General features: G+C 46.1%; 1 protein-coding gene across 2 annotated transcripts in view; it reads left to right on the top strand.

Moving 5' to 3' along the window:
- The first annotated feature begins 964 nt into the window (after nt 1-964).
- LOC134575564 (calcium-binding protein 2-like) overlaps nt 965-21,807 on the top strand; it is a 343,677-nt gene continuing 322,834 nt past the window's right edge. For both annotated transcript variants that reach the window (XM_063434864.1, XM_063434865.1), the window contains exon 1: nt 965-1,262. In XM_063434864.1, the coding sequence (XP_063290934.1) occupies nt 1,008-1,262 (255 nt within the window). In that variant the 5' untranslated portion in view covers nt 965-1,007. The remainder of the gene's footprint in view (nt 1,263-21,807) is intronic.

Consider the following 21,807-nt stretch of genomic DNA (forward strand, 5'->3'; position numbering starts at 1 on the left):
GTGCAGTATGCGAGGGGTGCAGTGTATGGGTACAATGTATGTGTGAGAAATGCACTGTGTGTGGGTGGTGCAGTGTAATTCTTTACTGAGTGTTTGTGTGTGTGTGAAGGGTGCAGTGTAGAATTATATTGGGAGACTTAGGCATATATTGTGGGTGGGTGGGATTGGGCAGATGGGAGCAAATATATATGCACAAACTTTATATACACCCTCCCTACTGACATTTGGCCCAGGAGGAAGGACATTGTACACCCTGGTAGTCTGGTGGTACTGAGTGAAATCTAGCTACAGTTCATTTGCACCCCTACACACTAGATCCTTTATAGACACTACATCCCTTACATGCACTGCATCCATTGTACACTCTCTAGATTCCGTATACAAGATCTGGCCTGTTGGAGAATTGCCATGGAAACCACAGCAATGCTCCTAACTTGCAAGAGGAACATTCTGAACCCAGAAGAGCTGTACATCTTTCATCCCTCTCCTTCCTGCATTGAAGTGCCTGTGCGCCAGTGAGGGAGATCTTTGATATCCCCACTGACCCATGATGGCACAGAGTAAAACCAGTTCTTTGATTGTGCCTGCACTGCATGGTCTGACAGAGGAGATCCTCTGATCTCCCCTGTCGGTCCTGGCCCATGGCCATTGTGGCCCACTGGGCATTTGACCTATGGTCAGTCTGGGCCTAAATAGAAGTATCTTTAGTGAAACCTTGTTTTATTGCTTATCTGGTTTTAAGATTGCCTGTGCTTCACTGTTACAGGCAGAATCAACAACTGATCTCTCTAGGTTGGGATTTTACAAACTAGTTAGTAATTACTGTGTGTCATAAATAATAAATGTAGAGGTTTCATCTTCTGAAAGGTAATACAGGAGCAAAAAGTGTTGTGTTAGGGCGGGGTTGGGGTCTATAACCTACCTTTTTACCAATTTGTATTTTTACAAAGGAGAAAGAAGGAGACAGACAGGGCTAAAAAAGTACTATCTGCAAACAATTGGAAAATATGTTCTTTTTCCTTAGAGAGACTCAGCGCTCTCTCAGTGAACCCACTGATACTGGCCCTGCAAGGGAGACTTCAAAATCTTTTCGAAAGAAATTAATGAAAGCAAGATCTCGGGTCAGATTTACAAAGGAGGAGGAAGACTGTAAGACAGAGCATATGGAAGTATCTTCAGTGAAAGAAAAAAGGAGACCTATTGTTGAAACACCTGTGCTTTGTTCGCTAAGAGAACGCCTAAAGAGAAGCACTGGCTTAAAGGTGAGGTGAGAGACTCAGAACTACACTTAACTTGTGTTGCTCCTAGACCATGACAGTCTTATTCTTTGTGTACCAAAATGTTATCAGTTTTCTTTTTCAAAGCATTCACTATTTAACATGTACATAATTAGTAAACACTGGCACTGAGCAAAACATTACTCCTTCATGCATTTGCTTTTAAAACCTCACCTCTCTTCTCCAATGTAATAGCTGGATGTACTTTTTGACTTTGCATTTAAATTAAGCTGACTGAATGCCTATTAACTAAACCCCAAATTTCTAAAGTTTAAATAGATTATTGTGTTAATCATTTATCCAGGAATATATATTGGTACTGACTGACAAAGTGCATTGCTTGTGCTTTTATGAATAAAGTTTAATTAGAAGCTAAAAAAAATTCCTTATTAAATCTCCTTACATTATGCTGAAACAATCCTCACTGGCACTGGTAGATAAGTACCTCATAAAAAAAAAACGTGTCTCTCTGAAATGCCTGTTGCTTCCTGTACCAAAGATTATAAACTGCCATAATGATGGTCCTTTCAAATACTTAATATATAGACTAAACCTCCAGAGGCTTCTAGTAATTGAAAAACAGAAGTAATGCATGGAATTTTAAATTGCATACATCCCAAGAGATGAGCAAGTGACTGGCTGGAACAAACAAGCCAATCACATTTACCTTATATCAAAGCAAGGCATAGGTAGAAAGACCGTTTTTGTCTCAGTCACTGGGCTGAAAGGTAGTTGTTGTGAGTATGGATGGTACATTTTTTGTAGGTGCAAATGAATTGTTTTCCACAGTTACTAGATGAGAACACAAGGATATTGGTTTAAAATGCTGGATTTGGTTAATGATATACTATTTCATTCAAAAAAGTACAGCCAGAATGCCAAAGACATATGCCCAATTACTGCTGAATTGAAACTACCACAAAACTTAATGTTTGCCCACTCTTCAAGGGATATTTGGAGGAATCCCCAGGCATGACCTACATTTAGGTCCATAGAGGAAGCAGATGGCATATCTGCAGCCTTCCCATTCCACTATCTTCAAGGCCAGAGAATGGGGTACTCTGCAGGAAGTGACCGAGAAATCAGTCACTTTACATCCTGTATGCATCAATCATTATGTTACAATCTACCAATGTTAATCTTGTCCCTGGGACTTCATTAAAATATTTAAATAATCTCGTATATAATATTTTATAAACACAATTCTGCCTTCCTTTTCTTGGATTAATATGGTGACGGGACACCCAGTCTATTATGCCCATACCAGGATCAACCCCACATCTCACTCTAAAAGGGGGCATAACCACTGTGATCCATATATCCCATATTCCCTTCCAGAGACCTTGTCCTAAACCCTTAGCTCGCATTACCATCACCTCTAAGCCCATTCACCAGGAGCTCCCCTTCTCTTGGTCATCCAGGGAGTCCAGAGAGCCATGAGGACTATAGTGGAACTTACCTACAACTTCTCTAGAACTCCAACCCAGCCACAGCTAACCCCCTCTTCCGGACAATTTTTACCTCTGTTTTCCTCCAACTTCCTGACCAGCATGGAGAGCACTCTTTAAAGGGAATAGATGATAGATTTGCTCCTGGAGAACCAGATGGAGTGCCCCTTTTTCAGTCCACAGGAGCTCCCGATATTTGACTGGCCAAATCCCCATTCATCCTGGAACTCTTTTGGGCAGAGACATTGCTAGCGGACAGTTAAATCTTTACCCCAGTGGTGATTCTCCAATTTTGTATGCAGGAAAGAAAGATGGAGGATGCAACACAGAACAGAAAGGGATAGAGTATTAAACATTTATTGGGTCAGAGAAAAAGTCCAACCGTTTTTTTATCTGACCCATTAAATGTTGTTTTATATAGGATCATGCACTGTTTAGTACTCTATCCCTTTCTGTTCTCTGTTGAATCCTCCATCTCTTTCTTTCCTGCATAATTATACCGGGGTTAACCCCCTACTAGGAGAACTTTAGGCTCCACTCCCCTCTTTTTCTTTTCATTATTCTAATTTTGTATGGATTCAGGCACTATTTTGCCAACTTGGGCACTCAGATCAGAGCTATCTGGGGAAATATAATATGTAGGGTTCCTGTGTATTTGTTTTTTGTTATGTTCTTGGGAATATTTTGTGTTGTAATCTCTGTATCCTGGATATAATGAGTTAAGTGAGAGATCAAACAATTATCTCCCAGACACAGAGGCACCAGTGCGGAATCATTATGCTGATTAATAGGGACCCCATGCTGACTGCTCATGTATAAATGACCGTGTTGATGACAATAAAATTCAGATATTCTCCCAGCATTATCCTCAACTAATGTATGGGGGGGGGGGGAGGCTATACTCTACAGCTTTCCTGCGAGCAGTAATCACTGCCTACTGTGCTGCATGGGATACTTTAAAGGGTAATGGAGAGCCTTGGTGGTGACACTCAGGTCCCTTAACAAGTGGTCCACCACAGTGTTCATTTTGGTTCTCCCCACCTAATAAAAATAAGTTAATCTACACTCCAGTACATTATAAAAGGGGGACTGTGACAAGATGGCGTATGTAACGTGTTATTTTGGTATTTTTATCAGTTATAGTCTCAGCTGCATTTTATGCCCTAAGAAAAATCCTGAGAATTAGGGCAAGTCATCAAGTTTTACGGACACTAGGTCTGGCGATTAACAGAGGAGGGGAATACTAGCTTTTTCATTTGAAGGTCCAAGGTTATTTTATCCAGTGATAAAAACAAAGGACCCCTAGAGATTTTTAGCTCAACCTAACTCACTGTCACAAACTTACCTTTACATGGTGTCCACGCCACTCCTCTCCTCCGGCCACGGTGGCAGAACGCACCGCGTAGCCGCATTAACTCACGTGGTTGCATGGCCTGAATAGATTGCTTACCTTTAGTACTGTGAATCGCTCCCTCTGCTGGTTTGTGGGTTGAACTGCAGCCCCCATAAATTAAATATTATGCTATGATATCAGGACCTTAAAGGATCCATGTCATCTAGGCGACCCAATGCTGTTTAGGGTTGCAGAGATGACGTGGACCAATGAGAACTCTTTTGAGCCTATTTAAGGCTTGTTTTAGCCTCCATTCATTGCCCTATTGTGGTTTCTTGTTAGATCCTCATTTAGTGGTTTCTTGTTAGATCCTCAACAGCATTGGGAAACCTGAGGCAAGGCAGCCAGCACTGCAGAAAGGGTCTGCATATCTGATGAGGAGCCTGCAGACCAACCGAACTCTGACGAGTTCTGAAAGGCCATGCCAGAGGGGGCTTTGGTGCCCACGACCCGAGAAAGGTTGCTGGCCAAGAAGTTTTCAGGAGTGGGCCGCCATTCTAGATGATTGGAGGTCATTAGGCAAATTGGCCACCACTGTAGAGGCCATAGTGGTCCAAGAGGAGAGCAGAGTCGAGGAGGTACAGGAAGTCCACCACCGCCAGTGCTGCCGATGATCTTGTGGAGCACACCCGGGAGACCCAGGGAAGGGCTTACAGCACCATGCACCTCTCCAAGAACCCTATGACAACAGCCGTAGCACTGCCAGCACAAACGGCACCTGCGATGTATCCCAGCCAGCCAGATGTGCAAGACCAGGCACCATCATCAGCCCTGGTGTGAGTCCACCAATAGAAAACTAAAGGCAGTGTTAATTTCCCAACCATTAGCAGGAATACTGTGGAGACATGTTATATGAGTGAAAAGCCATAGTTATTCACTAACGAATAATATGCAGCGTTTAATAATAAGGACCGTAACAAAAAAATTCATGTAGGCAAAGTGATTAAAGAACAAATTTTAACCAGCCAGGAAATGCATTTTAGTAGATAAACCCCTCAATAGAGTGAATTTGAACAACCAGAGAACAGGAACCAAAAACTTGAAATCATGCAAACAAGGATAGTGAACTATGCAAAATGAATACCAGAATAACCTTAAACATGAATTTGCTCAACAGAAAAGTACTTCATTATATATAGAACAACGTGCTAAATGAACATACCCACCATTATCTAAATTAACTTGGAAATTTCTCCTGAACTGAACAATGCTCGAGCGTTCAGGAGGAACTTAAACAAAGTAAAATACCGAAAGGCAAACTACACATAAACAGTATAAAGTTCCCCTTGACCAGAGCTCAAAAAACTTGGTATGGTAATGGTAAGGAGAAATACTAAATTTCAATTACCGAACTAGAAACATAACCACTAATTCATGCAAATGTAGATGGCAGGGCTTAAGTATACGGATGCCAGGGGGCAGGGTGCCGAACAGTTAGAGCTGCATGAAAATGAAATGAGTATGCGAATGTTCAATTGAATGAATATTAGGGAAAACTAACTAAATCATACAAAAGCCTGAGACCAGCAAAACCGTTTATGAAAATAGAAGACTTTGGACAAGCCTCAGCAGCGGGCGCTCGAGAGAAAACATCTCGTTACCTGAAAAAGCTGCGAGACTGGATCCAGGAAGAGAGCAGCAGCAAGGCTCCAAAGCAGATACAAGCAGCTATCATTACAGAGAACGGTCTGATTTTATGGAGGAAAGGATCACTGCTGGAAGGTACGTTTCAGGAAAGTTTGGGCGCTAAGAGACGAATTGGAAGTCCAAGTGGTAACCTAGGAACGAGTATGGCGTAAGAGGGTGATTGGGGTTTTTATAGGTTAACTGTAGATTAAACTCCTCCCACAAATTCAGGCCTATGGCCTTAAACCATATCAGCAAAATTGAAATCTAATAATAAATATTATTGTCACGCAGAAAGATTCAGGGGAAATATATAAAATCCAAACTCCAGAGCATTCTGCTTGAATTTCACAACATATGCAAATCATTGAGTCATTGCACATAACTAAGGTTATGCTAGACCATGTAGCATTATATTACTATGAATTTCTATTTTTATGTAGCACATTTCAAGAAGCCACCCTATGCCTGTGATACAATTAACAATGACAATGGGCTAACTCAATTAACTCGAAACAGAAAAAAAAAACATACATTTTTACAAGCCCCAAAAAGTACCCCAAAATACATCACATCCCCTGATAGCCCCGATCTGAGTGAACAACATATCCAAAAATCACCCGGTTAAGGGGTTCAGGAATTTCCTGGAAGTCTTACTTTTGCGCCACCGTGCACGTGGTCCTATGCCCAAAACGGTTCCATACACTCGACAGCAAAACACTGCTGGACAAATTAAGATGGCCGCCGCCACATGTTTGAATCTGCTCCAGTTAAAAGCCCAAGGGGCTGAAACAGTACTTTTGAACATGGGTTATCACAGGGCCCATAGTCCCAGGGTAGGAGGCTGGCAAACAGGCCTCTCCAAAAACCAGTGGCGAATTTGCTTTCATCACACATCTTCCCTTTCCGGGGGAGACTAACCAGGTACCTGACCTCCTGTCGGTCAGTACCTGAGTTAGTCGAGTAGCCCACCCACAAAAAGCAATGACTGGACCTGGAGATTCCTGTCGTTGGTCTCAGTCCTATATTCAGTGGTACAGCTGCATAGTGGGGGGAGTTGGTAGTTTCTGGATTAAGAACCAGGGGAGGGCAGAGTTTAACTGTGCTTTGCCCGGTTGCCAGCGCTTCTGCTGGGGTGGCCTACAGGTAGTCAGGCCCTGTGCAAAGTGAAAGGGGTGGGCAGAGGCTAGCAGCACTCTGCCCTGATGCCAGCTCTTCTGCTGGAAGGGGGTCAGTGGGTATGGTAGTCCCATCGACTAACCCCAGAACCTGGCTGTAAATTGGCCGGGGAGGGAAGACATTGCTTACCTCCTCCTCCTGGTATCCCTGCGAGGTTAGTTGGGGATCTGGACAGGCCGTCCAGCATCCCTGTAGGTCTGATGCAGAGACTACGGTCCAATCTGCACCATTGGGGATAGAAGTGCCTCTTCTCTGTAGTTGTCTCCTCTCCCTGTAGGGTAAACTGCCGCTGGGGAGAGAGACCGGTTGTCTCCTCTCCCTAAAACTCACCTTGCTGCTGGGGAGTGAGACTGGTTGTCTACACTCCCTGTAGGGTACACTGCCTCCTCTCCCTGCAATTTACACTGCCGCTGGGGAGAGAGACCGGTTGTCTCCTCTCCCTGAAACTCATCCTGACACTGGGGAGTGAGACCTGTTGTCTCCTCTCCCTGTGAGATGCACTGCCGCTGGGGAGGGAGACCGGTTGCCTCCTCTCCCTGGAACTCCAACTGCCGCTGGGGATCTGGGCCGGTTGCCCAGCATCCCTGTAGGGCTGGTGGAGAGACCTCAATCACATCTCCGCCTGCCATTTTGGGGTCCTCGCAGGACCAGTCCATGAGGTCCCCTACCTCAGGTTCCTCTGGTTGCTGTTGGGGGGGGGGGAGACCACTTGTCTCTTCTCCCAATAACACTTTCAGCCACTGGGGAGGGAGGCAGGCTGTCTTCTCTCCCTGTAAAACATACTGCCACTGGGGAGAGAGACCGGTTGCCGCTTCTCCCTGTAACTCCAGCTGCAGCTGGGGATCTAGGCCGACTGCACAGCATCCCTGTAGGGCCGGTAGAGAGACCTCAGTTCCATCTCCACCTGCCTGCTGGGGGTCTTCCTGGGACCAGTTTATGAGGTTCTGGTACTGCTGCTCCAGATTTCATTCCTCGGTGACCAGATCGATCAGGTCTGGCTCTAGGGCGTTAGCTCTAGGGAGATCCAGCATGTCTTTATGGTACTCATATGTCCCAAAAACGTGGCGCTGTAGTTGGCCCAATGTCTGGGTCGTCAAAGATTTCCCATAGTAGACCAGGGCCATTGTAATCCTCGCCCTCGGTTGGACATCCCTAGCCATCCCAGGAACATGCTGAACCGCGTACATCCTTAGCGCCTGGCAGGGCTGCCATCAGAAATTTTGGGGCCCCTGACACAGCTCAAGGTCTGGGCCCCCTGGCGCCTGCACCCGAGTCCCCCCCCCCCCCGAGTCCGCCCACAGGGATGCAGTGTCTGCAGGGCCGGTGCAAGGATTTTTGCCGCCCTAGGCAAAAGTAAAGTTTGCCGCCCCCCCATGTGACATCACAGTGCCCCACCCATATGATCTGCCATGTTAACTAACACAGTGCTGCAGTGCCGCCGTGTTTACAATAAAAGGCCTGCAGGGACAGGCTATAGACACCAGAACCACTACATTAAGCTGCAGTGGTTCTGGGGACTATAGTGTCCCTTTAATGTGAGGTAAATTAAAGATTAGTGCCACGAATAATATACTAGATTGCCTACTTACAACCAGATGAGGATGATGATGGGCTTCAGCTGCCGTCTGGCTCCACTGGTCTGGTGTAGAACAGGCTCCCTGGAGGTGGTTTGTAACTGTGGTCACAAAAATCAATGTTCTGGGAGAACGGGAAGCAGCTCCATTTTTTGAGGGCCCTTTACACAGCTCAAGGTCTGGGTCCCAGGGTCCACCTTCATGTTCCTCCAGTCTAAACGCATGGCCTCGTGTCCTATGTAAAGTCCGGTTTGTGAATAGATTTCCACACAATGGTTTGTATTGGCCCCGAATATATTTGTATAATGTTATCATATCCCCTCTCAGGCGACGTTTTTCTAAACTAAATAGGTTTAAATTTGTTAACCTTTCTTCATAGCTGATATGTTCCATTCCTTTTATTAATTTTGTAGCCCGCCTCTGCACTTTTTCTAGTGCCATGATATCCTTCTTTAGAACAGGTGCCCAAAATTGCACAGCATATTCAATATGTGGTCTTACCAGTGATTTATAGAGAGGCAAAATGATATTCTTGTCCCGAGAATGAATGCCCTTTTTCATGCATGACAATACCTTACTGGCCTTGGCCACTGCTGATTGACATTGCACATTGTTGCATAGTTTGTTGTCTATAACAATTCCCAAGTCCTTTTCGTGTGTTGTTATCCCTAATTCGCTTCCATTAAGGGTATACGTTGCTTGTGTATTCTTTACGCCGAAGTGCATAACTTTGCATTTTTCAACATTAAATTTCATCTGCCATTTGAGTGCCCAGTCCTCCAGTCTATCTAAATCCTTCTGCAGCAAAGTAATATCTTGCTCACATTGTATTATTTTACAAAGTTTTGTGTCATCTGCAAACACTGAAACATGACTTTCAATGCTGTCTTCAAGATCATTTATAAAAATGTTAAATAGAAGGGGTCCCAGAACAGACCCCTGAGGGACACCACTTGCCACCTCTGTCCAGCTTGAAAATTTACCATTAACGACAACTCTTTGTATTCTGTTTTTAAGCCAATGTTCTACCCAAGAACAAGCATTTTCATCGAGACCGATTTCCTTGAGTTTGAACACTAATCTTTTGTGTGGAACTGTATCAAATGCCTTGGCAAAATCCAAATAGATCACATCCACTGCAACACCCTGATCTATACTTCTACTTACTTCTTCGTAGAACGCAATCAAGTTAGTTTGACATGACCTGTGCTTCATAAAACCGTGCTGATTTTTGCTGATAACCATATTCTTCTCAAGGAATTCTTGAATATTATCCCTTAATAACCTTTCAAATATTTTACCAGCCACAGAAGTTAAGCTCACAGGTCTATAATTTCCAGGCAAGGATTTTGAACCCTTTTTGAATATAGGAACCACATCTGCCTTCCTCCAATCCTCCGGAACACTTCCTGAAAGAAAAGAATCTTGAAAGATTAAAAACAGAGGTTCACTCATTTCTACACTTAGTTCCTTAGTTCCTTAGTTCTTAGTACACGTGGATGGATACCGTCAGGCCCTGGAGCTTTGTTTATATTAACTTTCTTTAGTTGCTGCAGCACATTGTCTTGAGTTAACCAATTACAATTATTCTGCAAGTTTTTAGTAGCAATCATTTGCACATCTATTGCCATGGGTTCTTCTTTAATATATACGGAGGAGAAATAGTTATTTAGAATTCCTGCCTTTTCTTGGTCTTCATTAACTAACACCCCCGTTTCAGTTTTAAGTGTACCTATACTTTCATTTTTGGGTTTTTTGGAAACACGAATGAGTTTGTTCACAGGGGTGTGTGGGGGGGGATGTCCTGATGTGTGTAAGGAATGCATTGTGTGAATCTGTGTTTGTATGTGTAAGGGCTGCAAGGTGAGTTTGTGTATGTATGGGATGCAGTGTGTGTGTCTGTAAGGGATGCACTGAGTGTGTGGAAGGGGTGCATTGTGTGTTGCTGTGTTTAAGGGATGCATTGATTGTGTATGTGTGTCTGTGTGTAATGCATTGTGTGTTTTTCTGTGTGCAAGGGGTGCATTGTGTGTGTGTGTGATGGATGTCAATCTCTCCCCCTACCCCCGTCAATTTCCTTCTTCTCCTCCCCCTCCAATTTCCTTCTTCTCCCCCTCCCTCTCATTGCCTTCTCCCCCCTCCAATTTCCTTCCTCTCCCCCCTCTAATTTCCTTCCTCCCTCCCCCTCAAATTTCCTTCCTCTCCCCCTCCCTCAAATTTCCTTCCTCTCCCCCTCCCTCAAATTTCCTTCCTCTCCCCCTCCCTCAAATTTCCTTCCTCTCCCGCTCCCTCAAATTTCCTTCCTCCCTCCCCCCTCAAATTTCCTTCCTCCCTCCCCCCTCAAATTTCCTTCCTCTCCCCCCTCAAATTTCCTTCCTCTCCCCCTCCCTCAAATTTCCTTCCTCTCCCCCTCCCTCAAATTTCCTTCCTCTCCCCCCTCCCTCAAATTTCCTTCCTCTCCCCCTCCCTCAAATTTCCTTCCTCTCCCCCTCCCTCAAATTTCCTTCCTCTCCCCCCTCCCTCAAATTTCCTTCCTCTCCCCCTCCCTCAAATTTCCTTCCTCCCCCCTCAAATTTCCTCCCTTCCTCTCCCCCCCTCAAATGTCCTCCCTTCCTTTCCCCCCCTCAAATGTCCTCCCTTCCTCTCCCCCTCCCTCAAATTTCCTCCCTTCCTCTCCCCCTTCCTCAAATTTCCTCCCTTCCTCTCCCCCTTCCTCAAATTTCCTCCCTTCCTCTCCCCCCTCAAATTCCTACCTCTCCCTCCCCCCTCAAATTTCCTTCCTCCCTCCCCCTCAAATTTCCTTCCTCTCCCCCTCCCTCAAATTTCCTTCCTCTCCCCCTCCCTCAAATTTCCTTCCTCTCCCCCCTCCCTCAAATTTCCTTCCTCTCCCGCTCCCTCAAATTTCCTTCCTCTCCCCCTCCCTCAAATTTCCTTCCTCTCCCCCCTCCCTCAAATTTCCTCCCTTCCTCTACCCCCTCAAATTCCTACCTCTCCCTCCCCTCCCTCAAATTTCCTTCCTCCCCCCCCCCAAATTTCCTTCCTCTCCCCCACATCACATTTCCTCCCTTCCTCTCCCCCCCACTCCCTCAAATTTCCTCCCTTCCCTCCCTCTCCCCCCACTCATTCAAATTCCCCCCCAACCCCCACTCTCTCAAATTTCCTCCCTTCCCTCCCTCCCCCCCCCACTCATTCAAATTCCCCCCCACTCCCTCAAATTTCCTCCCTTCCCTCCCTCTCCCCCCCACTCATTCATATTTCCTCCCTTCCCCCCCTCCCTCCCTCCCACTCATTCAAATTCCCCCCCCCCACTCCCTCAAATTTCCTCCCTTCCCTCCCTCTCCCCCCACTCATTCAGATTCCCCCCCCCACTCCCTCAAATTTCCTCCCTTCCCTCCCTCTCCCCCCCACTCATTCATATTTCCTCCCCCCTCTCAAATTTCCTCCCTTCCCTCCCTCCCCCCCTCCCTCAAATTTCCTACCCCCTCCCTCAAATTTCCTCCCTTCAATCCCCCACCCCACCTGCACTCACTCAAATTTCCTGACACCCGGCGGGCGCGCGAGGGAGCACTCTCCTCTGAGTGCTTCCTCTTCAGCTCCCTCGCGCGCCGCGTACTGATGCCGGAGCCGGAAGATGACGTCATCTTCCGGCTCCGGCATCAGTACGGTGTGCGAGGGAGCTGAAGAGGAAGCACTCAGAGGAGAGTGCTCCCTCGCGCGCCCGCCGGGTGTCAGCAGGGCCAGCCTCTGGGGGGCCCTGAGGTGACCAGCTGCTGGCCCCCCCAGGAGAAGAGGCTGGCCCAGTGGGAACATACCGGGGTCGCAGGGCCCCCTGTGACCCGGTATGTTCCCACTGAATGTGGGGCCCGGACGACCTGAGCAGTCCGGGCCCCCCAGGACCGCCGGGCCCATGACAACCGTTGCGGTTGTCATGCCCTGATGGCGGCCCTGGCGCCTGGTATGCATCCTCAAACCGCAGTTCCTTCCACACTAGTAGCTCTAGTTTCTCCACCCATTCCCCCGGGGGCTGCCTCCCCAGGAGAGGCATCCATATTGCCACTCTTGCCTGTAGTCGCTGTTTCATGCTGGGGAGACGCTCACCTCGCCAATGCTGTATATCCTCCAGAGCTTCATCCCACAGCTCTTGTCTGGCGCCCTTTCTGTAAGCAAACATGGCCTTCTCCAATACCGGTCCATAGTCTAGGACCACGAGGTTCTGCAACCTCCAGTGAAACGCTTCCTCCACTTCGAACGCTGTGGAAGGACTAGCTGATTCCATATCATGGTAGGTAGGGATGCTGCACAGTAGCTAGCGTTGCCCTCAATAGAATTCCATACAATACCGGTGTCTCCAGGGTGCTGCTCCTCACACTAGGACGTCATCCCACTGCTACCACCATATGTGACGGAGTTCCCTGGCAGGGTACGTCCGCTGACGGATGCTCCTAGTGCTTCTCAAGGACCATCAGCACCGCATCAGACACCATAAGCGCTGCAATACCTCCCCTCTGCCTGTGATACAATTAACAAAGACAATGGGCTAACTCAATTAACTCTAAACAGTACAAACATACATTTTTACAAACCACAAAAAGTACCACAAAAATACATCACATCCCCTGATAGCCCCGATCTGGGTGAACAACATATCCAAAAATCACCCAGATGGGTTCAGTCTTATTTTTGCCCCACCGTGCACATGGTCCCATGCCCAAAACAGTTCCATACACTCGACGACAAAACTCTGCTGGACTATTTAAGATGGCCGCCACCATATGTTTGAATCTGTTCCAGTTAAAAGGCCAAGGGGCAGAATCAGTACTTTTGAACATGGGTTATCACAGGGCCCAAAGTCCCAGAGTAGGAGGCTGGAAAACAGGCCCCTCCAAAAACCAGTGGCGAAGTTGCTTTCGTCACACCATATTTTAAAGTAGCACTTTATATTTAGAAGTACTACTTTTAAGAGAGTATAAGTTAGTCACATTATATTGTGGCACAATATGATATCCTACTACCTTTTTCTTATAATGTGGATGCTCTGTAATATAGTTTATAGCTTATTGCTTCGTAATGTGATGCAGCATTAGTGTTTCACTGTTTTCTTGCTTTTAATGAGGGATCATGGTATCCATTAATTGACCAATGACCAGGGCCGTCTTAGCGTGGTAGGCCCCTGGGCAAAGCAGTGCACTGGTCCCTGTCTACACAAACACTCACAGGGATAAAAATGTAAATTATCAATAAAATTTAGCTTAGATCTATTGGTACTTCAACAAATGCAATACATACACCTAATACACATACACATGCTGCTAGATATATTCACAGACTGCTAAGTACACACACACTGCTGAGTATACACACATAGATTTCTGTACATACACACACTGAATACTGAATACACACACATACATCTGAGTACACACATACTGCAAAATACACAGACAGACTGCTGAATACACACACACACACACACAGACTGCTGAAAAAAACCATACACAGACTGCCGAGTACACACACAGACTGCTGAACACATACACACACACGCAGACTGAATACACAGACAGACTACTAAAGACGCACAGAGACTGACTGCTGTGTGCTGTGTGTAGAGGTGCAGTGCGTGCCTGCGTGTGTGTGTAGGGGTGCAGTGAGTGTGTGTAGGGGTGCATAGAGTCTACATTGTGTGTAGGAGCACATATATTTTTTTTTAAATAGTTTTATTTTAAAGGTAAATAAAAGCTTTATGTCCTCCCACCCGTCTTACCTTTGGCAAGGGAGGGGGAACTTTGCACTAGCTGGTGGTCCAGTGGTTGTGCGTTAACTTCAGCCTGCAGCTCTCTGGCTGAGTACTGTGCTCCAGCATTGCCATGGTAACTGACACACAGACCCCCAGGTTCTCCTTCCCTCCCTCTCCTGAAACAGTGTCTTTGGGTCAGTGAGGGAGATTATCAAGGACGTCTCTGCATGGGCCAGGAGGGGAAATAAAAGTATCGCCCCTGTCTGCCTTGGCACATGGGCACCGCAGTGGGGCCCCTATGCTTGTGGAGCCCCATGGCATATCTCCTGAATGTCCATGCATGATCAATTAGTACCCTTTATTAATCACTGGTTGCACTTTTCATTTTGATCTTGAGAAAGATCTTTTGTTAGGACCAAATGCTGCTGTGGGGACCTCAACTGCCACATATCAAAGTGTGTTGAACATTTTTCTTTTTGGATTCTACTTAAGTTTACAGTCATTAAGCCTCTCTGCTGACTTCCTTTTGAAATTAAAGTAACTTAGTTAACAGCTCTCATATAATGTATAAAAACTATTTGCAGACAATCATATAATTCATATTCTCGGTCTAACATCGAAATGCCATGCTGGCAGATTAGATATGAGCTTCTTTCAATGTGAGTGCTCTATACATATAAGTGATTTAAAGAAGCTTCACTATTTATTGAATCAACTTTATCAGATTAATCTGCATGACCACAAACATGATCACACATTAATCTGCATGATCACACATTGCATAATGCATATAGTCATGTACCACTGTGAAGAACTGGAAAGGAGAGGGCATAGAATTATATTGTGATAGACTGTCACAATGCCATGATATTATTCAGGTGGAAAGATGCATACATACCCTCACTGAGCACCTGCAAACCCCGAGTGTAGGGAGAGGTGGGCTTGCAACTTTAAATTTTTTAATCCTCCACACTTTTCATGAAATACATGGCTTTCATAGATGGAAGGTGCAGGAGTCACGAGTTGTGACATTATAACTGTAACTCAATTGACACAAATGTCTCATTCTACCACACAGCCAATTGCAAACACCTCCACTTTTTACACACTCATCATAGTTTAGCAGTCCAGTCAACTTCAGACACTGCATTCTTTTAAGAAATATACCAGTGGGTCTGTCTAGACCTGGAGATTGTTAAAATTGCAGGCCACTAGCCAAAATACAAATCCATGCCAGTTTAGATAATGCTATTAAGCTGTGGTAATAAAACACTACAGCCTGGAGTACAACTGTACCCATGTCCTGTTGCCTGCCCCCACAACCCACCCCCCTCCAGTGGTGTATCCTGGTTTTGTGCTGCCCTAGGCAGAACAAAACTCAGGCGCCCCCTCCCCCCCCCCCGCAGGCCCCCCCCCAACCTTTACCCCGCCCCGCATTCTAAATACACACACACACATTCACTGACAGATACGCATACACTAGCTAACAGAAACACACACTCGCTAACAGAAACACACACACTAACAGACAAACTCACACTCAGTAACAGACAAACACACTCACTAACAGACACACACTAACAGACACACACACACTCACTAACATACACACACACTCACAGGAAAACACACACACTAACAGACACACACAGTCAGACACACACTAACAGACACACACAGTCAGACACACACACACACACACACACTCACTCACAGGCAAACACACTAGCATAAACACACTAACAGACACACACACTAACAGAAACACACACTAACAGACACACACTAACAGACACAGACACCCACACTAACAGACACACACACACACACTAACAGACACACACACACTAACAGACACACACTCACTAACAGACACACACACACTAACAGACACACACAGTCAGACACACACACACACACACACACACACTCACAGGCAAACACACTAACATAAACACACTAACAGACACACACACTAACAGAAACACACACTAACAGACACACACTAACAGACACAGACACCCACACTAACAGACACACTAACAGACACACACACACACACACTAACAGACACACACTCACTAACAGACACACACACACTAACAGACACACACATACTCACTAACAGACACACACTCACTCACTAACAGACACACACACACTCACACTCACTAACAGACACACTCACACACTCACTAACAGACACACACACACTCACACTCACTAACAGACACACACACTCACACTCACTAACAGACACACACACACTCACACTCACTAACAGACACTCACACTCACTCACATTAACACTTTTTTTTTTACTTTAACCCCCCCAGCCTCCTTACCTTTGGGAATGCTGGGGGGGGGGTCATCTTTCTCCCTGGTGGTCCAGTGGCTGCTGGGCGGTCAGGCGGCGCTGCTGGGCGGGCGGCGAGGGAGCACTTCCTCTGAGCTGTCTGCTCAGCTCCCTCGCGCGCCGCACAGTGAGACTGGGAGGCGGAGCCGGAATATGACGTCATATTCCGGCTCCCAGCCTCACTCTGCGGCGCGCGAGGGAGGTGAGCAGACAGCTCAGAGGAAGTGCTCCCTCGCCTCCCGCCCAGCAGCGCCGCCCGACCGCCCAGCAGCAGCCCAGCATGTCTGTTAGCCGCAAGGCTAACAAGACATTTGCCTTGGGCATTTGGGGGGCGGCTTTTTTTGCCTTGTTTGCCTCGCGGCTAATACGCCCCTGCCTCCCTCCAACCCCTGCACACACACACCAATGGTGGTTATATGGGTATGTTTATGCTTGCAGGAGGATTATGGTTGCATTATATTTAGTGAAGGACTAGGTTAGATAAAAGGGTATGCATGGGTTTTAACTAGGACTTTAACCCCTTAAGGACCAAAGTTCTGGAATAAAAGGGAATCATGACGTGTCCTTAAGGGGTTAAAGAGATTATGGTTTGGGTTGGCTAAGAATTGTGTGGACAGTGTTACACAGTTTAATGATGAATAATATTTAGTTTGGAAAAAAAACCTTAAATGAGCAATCTGGCAATGTAACTTAACGAAAACTTGCCAATATAAAAAAGTTTATATTTATGCACCAACACTAAAAATACAGTAATATAAAAGATGTATAATATGTAATATAAGGTGAATATTTGGAAAATATCAAAATAATGTTATCTAGGAGTTCTACAGACACTTAAACACAGCCTGACCTTAATGTCCAGACTGATGTTATTCTTTTATTCTCTGTGTATTTGCTGGCTGAGCATCTAACATTTTAAATAAATAATATGTCATGTTTTTAAAACAATAAAAAAATCTTGGTAGTGAAAGGGTAAATTGACAAATTTGCAGAGACTTTGTGACTAGACACATTTTTTTAGGTTAAAGGGCGGTATACAGTAGTTTCAGGGATTATAGGATTTTCAATGTCTAAAGGTCAATGGACAAAGTCTCTGGATGAATTGCTAGATTTTCTGCTCAATTTATTTTCATGTAAATGTTTTATGAACTCTGAGAGAATTATGTAGTCTAAAACAGAACATATGTGAAGCTTTCCCAGCCCATTGTGTTGCCCGGATCCACTGACACTCTCTCCAACACAGCTCCACTCAGTGACATTCTTCTCCAATATATTTTCACTAGCCACATCCCTCCCAATTACATTTCACACTTGCACATTCCTCCCCAATACATCTCCTATGTTCTACTCCCTTCATCCACATCAATCTGTTGTACATATCCCACAGCCATAGCCTAACTCGTCATATCTACTCCTAACCACAATCCACTCTGTAACGGTAACCTCCATTATTATTTTTTTTATATTTCAGACATATACCTTGCTTATGTATTTTAACTGGTACTTCTTGTTTCTAGCCTGGGTATTCTTGTCATCATAAATATCTCCTCCCTTGTTCCCTCTTATCTGGCCCCATTCCTCATCTCTGTATTTAATATATTCTGTTCTTTGTTTAATAGAATTATGGGTATAAGAAGAGAGGAGACAGAGGAGGTAGTGTGCTTAAGCTCTAGTCCCTCCCACACCAATCTCCCCCTCCCCCCTACCTTATCTAGCTACCTGTAATACATTTTAGTTGTTAATTTATTTTAACTGCCTGTCCTTGGATAGAGAGATATTTATGGTGTTATACATGGGCGTCCGCAGGAATTTTTCCAGGGGGGGGGGGGGGGCATAATTGTAATGACATCCATGCTTGGTCCCTTTTTGACAGTGTCATGAAGGGGAGTAGCATAGTCATTATCCCATAAAGCCAGGGTGAATAGCATTTTCACAACTATGGTGTTAGGAATACATGTTTGTATTCCTGACACTATAGTGTTCCTTTAAGCAAATTAAAGAAACATTCTGGTCACCATAACAACTTCATCTAAATGAAAATGCTATGATGCCAGGAAGCCCCTGAAGCCCCCGCTCTCAAATGGTTTAACCCCCAAAGGCTTCCTCCAGCTCCAGATTTCAAGGTAGCTCAGTGGTATTCGGCTTCTGAAACAGAGTGTCAGGAAGTGCAGATTGCGGTCAGGCATGGGTGCTACAGATTGGCTAGAATGGTCAGTTGATGCTCTAAGGCAATCACTAGTTCCCGGTTCATAAAAATGTTTTACTTTTTTATGAATGGAGAGCTACTGATTGGCTTAGAGTGCCAGCTGACCGCTCTAACCAATCAGCAACACCCCTCCCCAGCGGCCCTCTGTGCTTCCTGACACTCAGTAAATAAAAGTAAACACATTAACACTGATATTTTTTTACTTGGGGAGATGAGAAGGTGCAAAGTTTCCCTGCCAGGCCCAGGTACCAAAGCCTTATGATGTGGTGTCCAGAATAAAGTGGAGGCTTCACTTCACTTGTCCTTCCTGCTCCAATCTCCTTTTCTTCTCCTTCATTTGACAAAGTCTTCTTTTTCTTCTGACACTGTCTTCTCTCCTCCTTGGCTCCTTCTGCTCCTTTACCTTTCTGCTACTTTCTGCTTATTGTGCTCCCCCTTCTGCTCCTGTCTCTCTCTGATCTTTTTGCTCCTTGCAGACCCTTTCTGCTCCTTCTCCTACTTTACCTTTGTGCTCCTTGCTGTCCCTTTCTGCTCCTTGCTACCCTTTTCTGCTCCTTCTCCTACTTTACTTTTGTGCTCCTTCTGATTCTTTCTGCTCCTTTACCTTTGTGCTCCTTCTGCCCCTTTCTGCTCTTTTCAGACCCTTCCTTTTCCTTGCAGACCCTTCCTACTCCTTGCTGCCCCTTGCAGACCCTTCCTTCTCCTTGCAGACCCTTCCTGCTCATTTCTGTTACTTCGCCTCCTTCACCTTTGTGCTTCATCTGTCCCTTCCTGCTCCTTGCTGCTCTTTTCAGTTCCTTGCTGACCCTTCCTGTTCCTTGCAGACCCTTCCTGCTCCTTGTTTAACCCTTCCTTCTCCTTGCAGACCATTCCTTCTCCTTGCTGCCCCTTCCTGCTCATTTGTGTCCCTTTGTGCTCCTTCTCCTCCTTTACCTGTTGTGGTCCTTGCTGTCCCTTCCAGAACCTTGCTGCTCCTTTCTCCTCATTTCTATTCCTTCTCCTTTCTGCTCCTTCTCTTACTTTACCTCCCCCATGCCTCACTTCGATGATCTGTAGGCTATCTCTGCCCCCCCCCATGCCTCACTTCGATGATCTGTAGGCTATCTCTGCCCCCTCCCATGCCTCACTTCGATGATCTGTAGGCTATCTCTGCCCCCTCCCATGCCTCACTTCGATGATCTGTAGGCTATCTCTGCCCCCCCCATATGCCTCACTTCACTGATCTCTAGGCTATCTCTGCCCCCCATATGCCTCACTTCACTGATCTCTAGGCTATCTCTGCCCCCCATATGCCTCACTTCACTGATCTCTAGGCTATCTCTGCCCCCCCCATATGCTTCACTTCACTGATCTCTTCGCTATCTCTGCCCCCCCCATATGCCTCACTTCACTGATCTCTAGGCTATCTCTGCTCCCCCCCCACATGCATCACTTCACTGATCTCTAGGCTATCTCTGCTCCCCCCCCCCATATGCCTCACTTCACTGATCTCTAGGCTATCTCTGCCCCCCCCATATGCCTCACTTCACTGATCTCTAGGCTATCTCTGCCCCCCCCCCCATATGCCTCACTTCACTGATCTCTAGGCTATCTCTGCCCCCCCCCCCATATGCCTCACTTCACTGATCTCTAGGCTATCTCTGCCCCCCCCCATGCCTCACTTCACTGATCTCTAGGCTATCTCTGCCCCCCCCCCCCCCATATGCCTTACTTCACTGATCTGTAGGCTATCTCTGCCCCCTCCCATGCCTCACTTCGATGATCTGTAGGCTATCTCTGCCCCCCCCCCCATATGCCTCACTTCACTGATCTCTAGGCTATCTCTGCTCCCCCCCCCATATGCCTCACTTCACTGATCTCTAGGCTATCTCTGCCCCCCCCCCCCATTTGCCTCACTTCACTGATCTCTAGGCTATCTCTGCCCCCCCCCCCCATATGCCTCACTTCACTGATCTCTAGGCTATCTCTGCCCCCCCCATATGCCTCACTTCACTGATCTCTAGGCTATCTCTGCTCCCCCCCCATATGCCTCACTTCACTGATCTTTAGGCTATCTCTGCCCTCCCCCCCCCCATATGCCTCACTTCACTGATCTGTAGGCTATCTCTGCGCCCCCCCATATGCCTCACTTCACTGATCTCTAGGCTATCTCTGCCCCCCCATATGCCTCACTTCACTGATCTCTAGGCTATCTCTGCCCCCCATATGCCTCACTTCACTGATCTCTAGGCCATCTCTGCCCCCCCCCCCCATATGCCTTACTTCACTGATCTCTAGGCTATCTCTGCCCCCCCCCACCCACCCCCATATGCCTCACTCCACTGATCTGTAGGCTATCTCTGCCCCCATATGCTTCACTCCCCTAATCTATAGGCTATCTCCCCATGCCTCACTTACCTGATCTGTAGGCTGTCTCTGCTGGCTGTATATGTTGCTCCCCTGCGGATTCAGTCAGAGAGAAGCAGGGATAAGATGCAGCTTCCTGTCCCTGTTTCTCTCCATACACAGCGCCACCTACTGGCCAGCGATGGTATTGCACTGTATTTTCAATTTCACAAGAAAATCAGCAGAACAAGCTGAAAAATGCAGGGGGAGGCAAGTGCCCCCCACTCCCCCCCCTTTGGACGCCCATGGTGTTATATGATTTATTGTTCCGTCCTTTATTATTTCCCGTTTCATGGGATCTTCGGAATCCATAGGAACTTTTACACCATTATGACGGTTGTTGAATTATAGATTCCAATTTATTTATCCATGTGTCCCAATCCTCTGAGTGTATCTGTTTCTTATGTTCATCTGTATACCCCTTTCCATTTTCGCTTGCCATATAACTTGAGTTATTAATTCTCGGATGTATGGAATTGTCACTGTTTTCCAATTACGTGCTAGTAGGAGTTTAGCTGCCATAATGTATTGTTACCATTTGTACTTTTTGGGTATTTTGGGCCACTTTAGATTTAATAAAACTACTTCAGGCTTAAATCCCATTTTTATTCCAGTTATTTGATACT

Source organism: Pelobates fuscus, chromosome 10 (assembly GCF_036172605.1).
Source record: "Pelobates fuscus isolate aPelFus1 chromosome 10, aPelFus1.pri, whole genome shotgun sequence".
Classification (NCBI taxonomy): Eukaryota; Metazoa; Chordata; class Amphibia; order Anura; family Pelobatidae; genus Pelobates; species Pelobates fuscus.